At 39.3% G+C, this 10712-nt stretch overlaps 1 protein-coding gene across 27 annotated transcripts in view; it reads left to right on the forward strand.

Moving 5' to 3' along the window:
* ZMYM2 (zinc finger MYM-type containing 2) overlaps window positions 1-9767 on the forward strand; it is an 81655-nt gene extending 71888 nt beyond the window's left edge. For all 27 annotated transcript variants that reach the window (XM_087894673.1, XM_087894666.1, XM_034409959.3 and 24 more), the window contains 7 exons: window positions 2969-3063; window positions 3817-3985; window positions 5133-5284; window positions 6003-6117; window positions 6383-6634; window positions 7750-7873; window positions 9495-9767. In XM_087894673.1, coding sequence (XP_087750799.1) covers window positions 2969-3063; window positions 3817-3985; window positions 5133-5284; window positions 6003-6117; window positions 6383-6634; window positions 7750-7873; window positions 9495-9687 — 1100 coding nt within the window. In that variant the 3' untranslated portion in view covers window positions 9688-9767. The remainder of the gene's footprint in view (window positions 1-2968; window positions 3064-3816; window positions 3986-5132; window positions 5285-6002; window positions 6118-6382; window positions 6635-7749; window positions 7874-9494) is intronic.
* The last annotated feature ends 945 nt before the right edge of the window (window positions 9768-10712 follow it).

Raw genomic sequence — 10712 nt, forward strand, 5'->3', positions numbered from 1 at the left:
TTCGGAGACTACAGTTGGTCCAGAATGCAGCCGCGCGAGCTAATGTGGGTGCACCTAGATACACCCACATTACACCAATTCTCCGCGAGCTGCATTGGCTCCCTATCAGTCTCCAGGCGCAATTCAAGGTGTTGGTTATTATTTTTAAAGCCCTACATGGCTCAGGGCCAGGCTATCTTCGAGACCGCCTTCTACCGCATAGCTCCCAACGACCGGTAAGATCCCACAAAGTCGGTCTCCTCCGGGTCCCGTCAGCTAAACAATGTCGGCTGGCGGGCCCACGGGGGAGGGCCTTCTCTGTGGCTGCCCCGGCTCTCTGGAACCAATTACCCCCTGAGGTCTGGACTGCCCCCACTCTACTGGCCTTCCGGAAAGCGGTGAAGACCTGGCTCTTCCGGCAGGCCTGGGGCCGTTGATCTCGCTACGGTGATCTTGCAAGACCCAGCCACGAATTGGAGCGTATGGGTTTTCATGTTTTCTTTTTAAACTTTTGTATGGGATATTGTTCGCATTGTTTTATTCTTTGTTGTTAGCCGCCCAGAGTCCCTCGGGAGTTAGATGGCATAAAAATGTGATAGATAGATAGATAGATAGATAGATAGATAGATAGATAGATAGATAGATAGATAGATAGATAGATAGATAGATAGATAGATAAGTGTGAAAAATGGTCTAAGACACTTTTTTCAGGACCATCACTTAGTGAATGGTTGTAAATTGAGGACTACCCGTATTAGGTTTTTTAACTCAAAATTGTATGAATCTGCAATATTCCAGAGTCCACAATCAAACAAATGGATAAGTCTATAACTTTTTGAGGGAAAAATAGATGATCATAGATGCTCCATTAAATCAAGAAATAAAAATAAGACCTAGAGTTAATTACGGCTCAGATCACAAATTTCTTCTTGCAAAATTAAAACTTAAACTTGAGAAAGCAAATAAGAGCCTGAGTGGCGTAGGAGGTTAATGCCTCCTAAGGCAGCATTTAACATCCAGCTGCCTGCAATTACTGCAAGTTCAATTCTCCCCAGGCTCAAGGTCGACTCAGCCTTCCATCCTTTCTAAGGTGAGTAAATTGAGGACACAGTTTGTGGGGGCAATAAGCTGACTTTATATAAATATACAAAAGTATGAAGGCTATTGCTTAACGCATTGTAAGCAGCCCTGAGTCTCCGGAGAAGGGCGGCATATAAATCAAATTTAAAAAATAAATAAAATAAAACCATCAGACCATGTCAATAGTACTCTATATGTTTAGGCATTGAGGCTAAAGAGAAGATTGAATTATATATTATATTTGATCAATAGTGTTTGAGAAGGCAGGAAATGAAGGGATAATAATAAAACAGGGACCACAGATATATTTAAGCAAAAGGTTGAAATTAACGGAATCTTTTCATGCAAAGATGTCCATGAGAAATCCAAAGTCAATAAGACAGAGATAAATATAGACAAAATATCTTGGTGCTGAGTCATCACAGGAATATGGGACAAGAGTACATTTAGCTGCTAGCTGTTACATAAAACTCTGAAAGCTAAATTGTCAAAAGACTAAATGAAGGAAAATGGATGCTTTTCTATTGCAATGCTGCAGGAAATTGGTTTTATTTATTTATTCATTTTATATGCTGCCCAACTCCTAGTGATTCTGCACAAGGCACAAATATGGGAACAAAGAAAAATTAAACCACACAATCTTAAGGGACCTTCATTCACCTTCACCAAAGGCCTGGCGAAGAGCCAGGTCTTCCAAGCCTTCAAAACACAGTAAGGTGGGGACCATCTGAATCTCCAGGGGAATCTTATTCCAGAGGGCAGGTGCTCCTACAGAGAAAGCACACTTCCAAGGCCATGATAGATGACACTGAAAAACACTCAGAACATCCCAACCCTGCCAGGAAAACGCTTTAAGTCACAAGAAAAACAAACCAATACTTCCATGAAGTTAAAAACAGACTGCCCATGAAAGATGTAGTAATGAAGCTAAAATTTCAGTATTTGAGCACAGAAAACAAGTCAATGGAGATGCTTGGAAAACTTGAAGGCAATTATAAAAGATAACTACAGAAAACGAAAGTGGCTAGATATTATTAGGAATGACACAAGTTTGAGTTTACAAGAATTCAGACAGTTACTATCAGACAGTTTTGGCAAAATAAAGTCCATGGGGAGGATTGAGAACAGCATTACCTTTGGGAAGGAACCAGGGGTGAAATCCAGCAGGTTCTGGAGAACTGGTAGCGGAAATTTTGAGCAGTTTGGAGAAACGGCAAATACCACCTCTGGCTGGCCCCAGAGTTGGGTGGGAATGGAGATTTTGCAATATCCTTCCCCTAGGAGTGGGGTGGGAATGGAGATTTTGCAGTATCCTTCCCCTGCCACGCCCACCAAGCCACACTACGCCAACCAAGCCATGCCCACAGAACCGGTAGTAAAAAAAATTGGATTTCACTACTGGAAGGAACCAGTTTAGGGAAACTGACTTGGAACATTTTTGCAAAAAAGTTCTATGCATAAAAAGATGCAAATGATCATATAGGCAAATGCCGGGAAATATATGTGTATGTATATGCGCGCGCACATATATCTGTATTTAATTGCATTATGTAGGCTACAGAGTAGAATTGAATTGAAGAGGATTCAGTTATTAAAGTATTTTTATATATTGAAAGACCCAATAATTTAAGTTATGTGTGTATGTATGTATATATGTATGTGTATGTATATGTGTGTGTGTGTGTGTGTATGAGTAAAAATGGACTGTATGTCCGATATAATTGATACAAAGTTAATTAAAATAACTAGAATATTCGCTTTCATTGTTTTCTACAATTGTTAAAAGTACCTTTGAATCCTGAGTAAAATATATTGCAAAATAAATAATTCATCATTTATAAATATATGTACAAAATGTTGGACTGCATGTTTATTTATCCTTGGTGGTTACACTTTTATATATATGTAGCAACAGAAGAACTTGACACAGAGAATGAATTTTTGCTACCGCCTGTATTTGGAGAAGAATACGAGGAACAGCCAAGACCTCGAAGTAAAAAGAAGGTATAATCTATATTGTTATTAGAGTGGTAAACATAACTAGTGTCTTCTTTGATTGGGTCTTCTTGTGATGCGAGTCGGATAACTGTACCTTGAGGGGCAATGAGACAGGTGACTTGTGCTTCTTGGTATTGTTTTATATGCTGTGTGTCTTTCCAAATTTCATAATTTATGTTGTGAAATAGACATTGTGTCAGGGTTCCAAGTAACACCTCCAACGAAATCATACTCCGAGGCTTGAAGTTCCTCAAAGCTAACTTGTATTAGAGATGTCATATTGGCACATCTGGGAAAACCTGAATCTGAGAGCTTCCGGGTTTTCCACACCCAAAAGAAAGTTCAAGACTTGCCCCTCACTCACATGTCCACCACACTGCCAATCAGGAACCCTCCGGAACAGAAGATACCTCCTCATTCTTCTCAGCACAGCTGCAGGGCACAACGGTCTTGACTTTCTAGAAAGGATTTTATTATGACTACATATCCTCTTCACTCTAAACAATCCCCCCTCCCATTTTCCCACAGTAGAATTTGTGGCAAGCCTGAAGGCACAAAGGTAGAAAGAGGGCTTCCAGGTCTGACACATTGCTTTTTGCATACATTCATGAACACAACTAATTTAAGAATCCCAGGCTTCACTCCCAATGCCTGTTTCATAGTTGGTGCCTATGGCCTACTTGGATCTCACTTCTCTTTCTTTAAAAGAAAAAAATATCATTTAAACTGTTAATAAACAAAGTCTTATTTCAATGGCAGGGACTAAAGAGAAAAGCGGTGTCAGAATACCATTCTCAAGATGATGGCTCTGAAAACTCAGAGTGTAATTTTCCTTTCAAATATGCATATGGTGTAAATGCATGGAAACACTGGGTAAAAGCTAGGAACCTAGAGGAAGATCTGTCGGTACTAGATGAGCTAAAATCAAGTAAGTATCTCACGTATCTTTAAATCTTTAGTTTAAAACTTACAGACAGTATGTCCAGCAGATAAGATTGTAGATGTTGTGGTATGTTGGCCACTGGCCCCTCCAGCAGTTGAATCAGATGAGGAGGCATGGGAGTCAGGATCAGCATCAAGGCAACCTGAGAGCTCCGAGGGGGAAGAGGGAATGGAGCTATCAGAGAGAGACACAGAGGTGGAGCCTGGGACGCCTGTCAGCCCTCAGATGAAGAGTCAACAACCCCCTGGTCTGGAGGTGGCTGATGAGGAAGAGTAGGAACAGCTGGGTCTAGTGCCTGACGTGCAGATGCGCAGAAGGTAGAGGAGAGCAGTGGAAATCTGCGGGCCGATCCTTGGGCTGGAAGAGCCATCGCTGCTAGCGAAGCCTCACCCTAGCTACGGGGGTAAAAGGCAGGGGGCGGAGATAAATAGATATGGCAGACAACTATTCATCTTCCTGCCAGACAGACTTGTTAGCCTGCTATGAGAGAGAAACTTTTTGCCAGGGCTGCTGGTGCTCCTAATAAATGAATCGTTGATTGAATTCAGAGGTTTTGTCATGTTTGGGGAACTAGATCAGTAGAGCTTGGATATGGATTCAGATTTTGTTTTTGTAATAGCAATAGCACTTAGACATATATACCGCTTCATAGTGCTTTACAGCCCTCTTTAAGTGGTTTACAGAGTAGCATATTGCCCCCAACAATCTGGGTCCTCATTTTACCCACCTCAGAAGGAGGGAAGGCTGAGTCAACCTTGAGCCTAGTGAGATTGGATCTGCAAAACTGCTGGCAGCCGGTGATCAGCAGAAGTAGCCTGCAGTACTGCACTCTAACCACTGCGCCACTGTGGCTCATAATGGGGTTGTGAAGGGCATGTTATGTCTTCATCTTCAGAATCTGATCAGTCAAACCAGGTCATTGTATGCGGACAATTACTGCAAAGTCACTAAGCATTAAGCGTAGCATAGAAATCAATATTTTAATTGAAAAGCCATTACGATATGTCTTATGTCTGAAAGAGTTTTTTATGGTGATGTTTGCAATATTTGAATATGTTTCCTTTATTTTGGATTCATCTTATTTTATCAATAAGAGACAGCATTACATGATACCCTACATTTCCCACTACAGCAAAGTCAGTAAAATTGAAAGAAGATATTATATCACATACTTCTACTGAGCTAAATTTTGGGCTGGCACACTTTGTAAATGAAGTCCGAAGACCAAACGGAGAAAACTATGCACCTGACAGTATCTATTATTTGTGTCTTGGGATTCAGGAAGTGAGTAATTTAAATATTAGATAATCTGCATGTGGTTGCTATATTTTTTTTTTCAAATAAGTGTGATTGACAGAACATAGAATTATCAGTTGAAATACTAGCTGCATTTACACTTTCGACAAAGCCATGGTTTAATGTTATGTAGATCAATTGGAATGAACAGAAGTAGGTCCCAGGCTTATGTACTTTTTCTCCTTCTGTTCTTCTATGGCAGGGCTGTCAAACTCGTGGGCCGCGGGCCGGATGCGTCACGTGCTGGCCACGCCCATGCCCAGTTTAGCAAAGGGGGGAAACGTCATGATACATGATGTGATCACACTGTGATGACGCGAGTTTGACACCCCTGTTCTATGGGCTGGAGAACTCATATTTACCCTGTCATACACTCCTTGAATTTCAGCTTTTCATTGCACACTATCTAGGGATCATGGTTTATAACAAACCCTGGCCAGTTTTAAAACAAGGCTTCTCCAAGTCATGTGTTTTGAGATTGACTGGCTGCAGGATCCTTGGAATAGAATGAGAGGCTGTGTAAAAATCACTCCCTACTTCCTTGAATGAATCCTAAATCCCTCACAAAGATCAAGCCAATTAGTAGTTAAACTAAGGTTGTTTTCTTACGCAATTATTTTTTTATATGCATGCAAATGATCAAAAACAGTTTGGCAATCTTCCTTTGTTTGAGTATACTAACTTTTATGTTCCTCTTCTTCTATAGTACCTGAATGGAAGCAATCGAGAAGATAATATCTTTTTGGATACTAATTATCATACATTTATGCAGGAAATAAATAAAATACTCAGAAGCTGGCAGCCCAGCATACTTCCAGATGGTAATTTATCTTGTTTTGATATTTTTTGTCTTTGGCTTTATCCTTAAGCAATTCACGCCAGAATATCGGTATAAACTATGTAAAGAATGTTGGGTTTATAAGCACAGTTTAATCTTTAGTTAATTTGTTGGGCTAAGGTACTTGGTCTTAAATATTTCACATGTTTTTCAGATTAATATAACCTCTTTTTTATTTTCTTAGGTTTTTTTGTGTTGGATTTGCTTAGGTCTGTTTCTTTATAAGTCTTTCCTTTTTCACCTGTCAGGTTCGATATTTTCTCGAGTTGAGGAGGACTATCTCTGGAAGATTAAACAGCTGGGATCCCATTCTCCAGCTGCTCTTCTAAATACACTATTCTACTTCAACACCAAGTATTTTGGTCTGAAAACAGTGGAGCAGCACTTAAGACTTTCCTTTGGAACTGTTTATAGACATTGGAAGAAGAATCCTCTAACGATGGAAAGCAAAGCTTGTCTTAGATATCAGGTTTCCTCTCTGTGTGGAACAGATAATGAAGGTATGGCAACTTTTTGTTCCAGTGGCAAAGTTACACTGCTTGTAAAACCAGTAGACACTGTAGAAAGACACTGGGGCTTCTGATACTTGGATATGATTGTTCCTGTTATTCATTGCTCTCTATCTTAAGCAGAGGTCTCTATTTTACATAGCTTCTGGAAAGGAAGTAAAATAATACAAGATCGATTCAGTATTGATCTCTCTCTCTCTCTCACACACACACACATACACACACACAGAGAGAGAGAGAGAGAGCGGGGGGGGAGAGAGAGAGAGAGAGAGAGTGTGTGTTTCTGGCAACATTTCTCCAGTTTTCAGATTGGAAGTCTCTACCTAGAGATTAAATTCAGGATCTATTATATGTGGTTTATCTGTCCTTTTCTGTAGCTGGGCCATAGCAATTTAAGGTTATTGATTTCATTAGATAACCTTATTTTTCTCTTATTGTTTATTCTTTAAATGTCATTCATCTTACGTCTACTTGTCCTCATATTAACTGGGTGCACACATTATACTTTGTCATATGCGATTTGTTTGGTTTTGGTTTAATATATTGTGTGGTTATAGCTTGGTATTATAGACTAATTAGTTCCACAAGCCATCCTTAACTATTGGTGGAATTAAAGATAAGTAAGCTAAGTAACTAATTACTAGATTTTGAGGGCTGAGATAACAGAATTGTGTGTCAATTTTGGGACAGAGACTGATGAATTAGAATAATATATTTGGTTTAAATAGCAAATTTAAATGAAATGTAAAAAACCAGATTCTCAGCTTATTCTGTAAGATAAAATACTTGTGTGGATAGAGTCTTCATTCAGGAAAAGAAAATAACTGGAACTGGGACTTAGGTTTTTCATCTTTTCCTTGATAAAGCTACAGTTAAAATTACTTCGATGAAGTTGCTGAAAACATATACTTAACTGAAAAAAAAGATACATTACTGAAAATATAGTCCTGAATCTCCCTTTCAGGTAAGACAGTGATTGCAACGTCACAGCATTATAGCTGTTGTTCTTGAATTTAATTCAGTCCCTTTGTGATATAATATGTATATATTTAAAATAAAATCAATAGCAAAAATAATATTGTACTATTTTCCTTTTTAAAAAAAAGAAGATAAAATTACTACTGGAAAAAGGAAGCATGAAGACGATGAGCCAGTATTTGAACAAATGGAAAACATCGCAGATCCTTCTAGATGTCCTGTGAAAATGTTTGAATGCTATTTATCTAGGAGGTACTTTTTAAAAAAAAAAAAAAAAAAAAAGATTTTAATTGTATCTGTGTCTATATGAGTCTATATGTGGACTTTTTTTTCATTGGATTTTACAATTTTTATCAATGGGCACTCGAAAACATTCCAAAGGAAAGAAACCGTAAAACTACATATTAATTTTAACATCACTCATATTCAGCAATAATTCTGCTAAATGATCTTATCTCCCAACATTCTTATATATTGTATTAAACAAACCGATTTACAAAGTGTCCTAAATGTTCACACATCTTGTTACCTGTTTCATGCTTAGCAACTCTTTCATGCTGAACAGGCCAAAACTTACAATACTCTGGTGTTCCTCCAGATTTTGGAGCAAACAAAATTCAAACTAGGCAAGAAGGGTAAGGCTGTAGTACATCACCCCCTCAGCTCTATAGCAGCTCTCAGCACTGTTCTCCCATCCTCCCAGCATCTTCCCTTTCCTCTGTCCTGCTTATCCTAGCACCTTCTCCCTCCAAAGTCCCAGGATAGTGTATCCCCTTGGCCAGCGGTGAAATTCACTTACCTTCACTACTGCTTCGAGAATGGGAGCGTGCGCGCCGCTTCTGCGCATGCACAGACGGTCAAAAACAGGACGTAATGACGTCCTGGCGGATGGGCAGAGCCTCCCGCCGTCAGCGCTATTGGTTTGCGCGAGCTGGATAGATCTGGCTGGATTTCACCGCTGCCTTTGGCCCACCTTCCCTCTCCACCCCTCAGCCCCTGCCATCGGTGATATGCAACTTACATCCGACTTGTATGCCCATCTCAACAGACACCATTACTGAGTTCCCAGCATCCCTCCAGCCTCCTCTCCTCAGTCATTTATGTCCTTGGTTTTCCTTTGCTCCTTAACTTTTTGCCAGAACAAATATGCATCTTTTGTTTTATACACATATCAGTCCCGATAACACAGTCCAAAATACTTGCAACAAGTATATTTCAGTTCAGGCACAGATCACCTGAAACCAGCTATTATAGGAACTTTTGTGTTAATTCTAAGAAGCCAATATAGGGAAAACTGGGCACATTAGGAAGTTTTTAATAAGTAGAACATTGTAAGTAAAATAACAGAATAACACAGTTGGAAGGGACCTTGGAGGTCTTCTACTCCAACCCCCTGCTCAGGCAGGAAGCCCTATACCAGTGATGGCTAAACTTTTCTGGACCGAGTGCCTCCTGCAGCACCCTTCCAGATGCTTCCTGCAGCACCCTGCCAGCCAAAACGGTGGGGGAGGTAGCCAACTGTTTATGATGTTACTTTCCCCACGTTCTTTTGCAATTATATTTGTATTTTGGTCTGTGACCACAAATAAAAGTTATTATTATTATTAACGGTGGGGGAGGGGGGACCGTGTGAGGCCCCCTGTGCTCCGTTTTGGCTGGCAGAATGATGCAGGGGCTCCACTGCGGCCCATTTTGGCTGCCAGAGGCACCACGGGCTGGTCCTTTGCTATTTCAAGGCCGGCCACACAGGCCGGATCTGGCCCGCGGGCCTTGAGTTTGACACCCCTGCTTTAAACTGAGGTTATTACAGTGACCATATATTTAAAATAATATGTTCCCCTTATTAATTTTGCTCTTGTTTTGTTCCTTTCAGCCCATCAAATCTCACTCAGAGAATGGACCTGTTCTATTTGCAGCCAGCTTGCCCAGTATCCTCGGAGAGTCCCATTTGGTATACTTCCACTTCAGTGGACCGCAATACTTTGGAAAATATGCTTGTACGGGTTCTTTTAGTAAAAGATATTTATGATAAAGACAATTACGAACTGGATGAAGACATAGATTAAACACTTCCCAAATTCAAGGAAACACAACAGCATTAGCTAGTCAAGCTGCTAGATTTTTATTATGGAAAAAAAAAATAAAACATTTCAAGTTTACTCTTTGTTTAACATGTTTTGTAGCAGTGTACCCTTTGCTGGGTATTACCATGTATATAATCTGTGAGAGAAAACGGCCATTATTCTGCATAGTGGTTTTAGAATACTTAACAAACACATTCATTTTTAATTATTATTTATTTGGTTAGATATGTTTGTAACTTTTTACATTGCAAAATTTGAATGAGAATGTGCCATGTGTAATATTCGGGGTGGGTGGGTGGGGAAGGCGTCATAGTAAGCAACATCCATATTGCACAACATCACTGTTGCAGAGCTTCCTTGAAAGAGTTGGGGCTTTTAACTGGGTTCTGAAATCAGGTAGTTGTGTATGGATAGCACTACTAAAGTTTAGGACTTGCTGTGTATTTCCGAATTTTTTAAATAAATTGTAAACTAATAGGTTTTTTTACTCTTAGTTACTGATGCCTTATGAGGTTATCTAGAAAGGTTCCATCATATGTACCAAAAATAGACAAAAAAGAGAATGCTGTTAATATTGATGTACTGTAATGTGAATCAATGCTGGTGAAAATTACTTTTCTGGGTTGCTCTTATTAAAAAAAAAAATCTTAGTATCTTTCCTTGTGACTCTCTGAATTTGAACTTACAAATACAGTGTATTTTAGATAAGAGCACAAGAGGGGAAAATGTATCCATTTGGTTTTTGCCTTTGGATAGGATGCATACTGCAAATTTTTCTTTGAATTTTTACTTAAATTCAAAACGTACATCTATCCTATGTTGTTAATATCCTTTATGCTTTTCTTCAGTATATTCACAGGAAGGCATATCCAAAAATAAACAAAACAAATGCAACAAAAATAAATAGCGTATAGCAGCCCTATAAAACTTAACAGCAATATAACGTGACAATTTTAATTGGAAGAAATAAAAACAGATTTAATTAGCATCGAAAAGATGGGTAGGTG

Source organism: Pantherophis guttatus, chromosome 5 (genome assembly GCF_059756535.1).
Source record: "Pantherophis guttatus breed Tessera chromosome 5, ASM5975653v1, whole genome shotgun sequence".
Classification (NCBI taxonomy): domain Eukaryota; kingdom Metazoa; phylum Chordata; class Lepidosauria; order Squamata; family Colubridae; genus Pantherophis; species Pantherophis guttatus.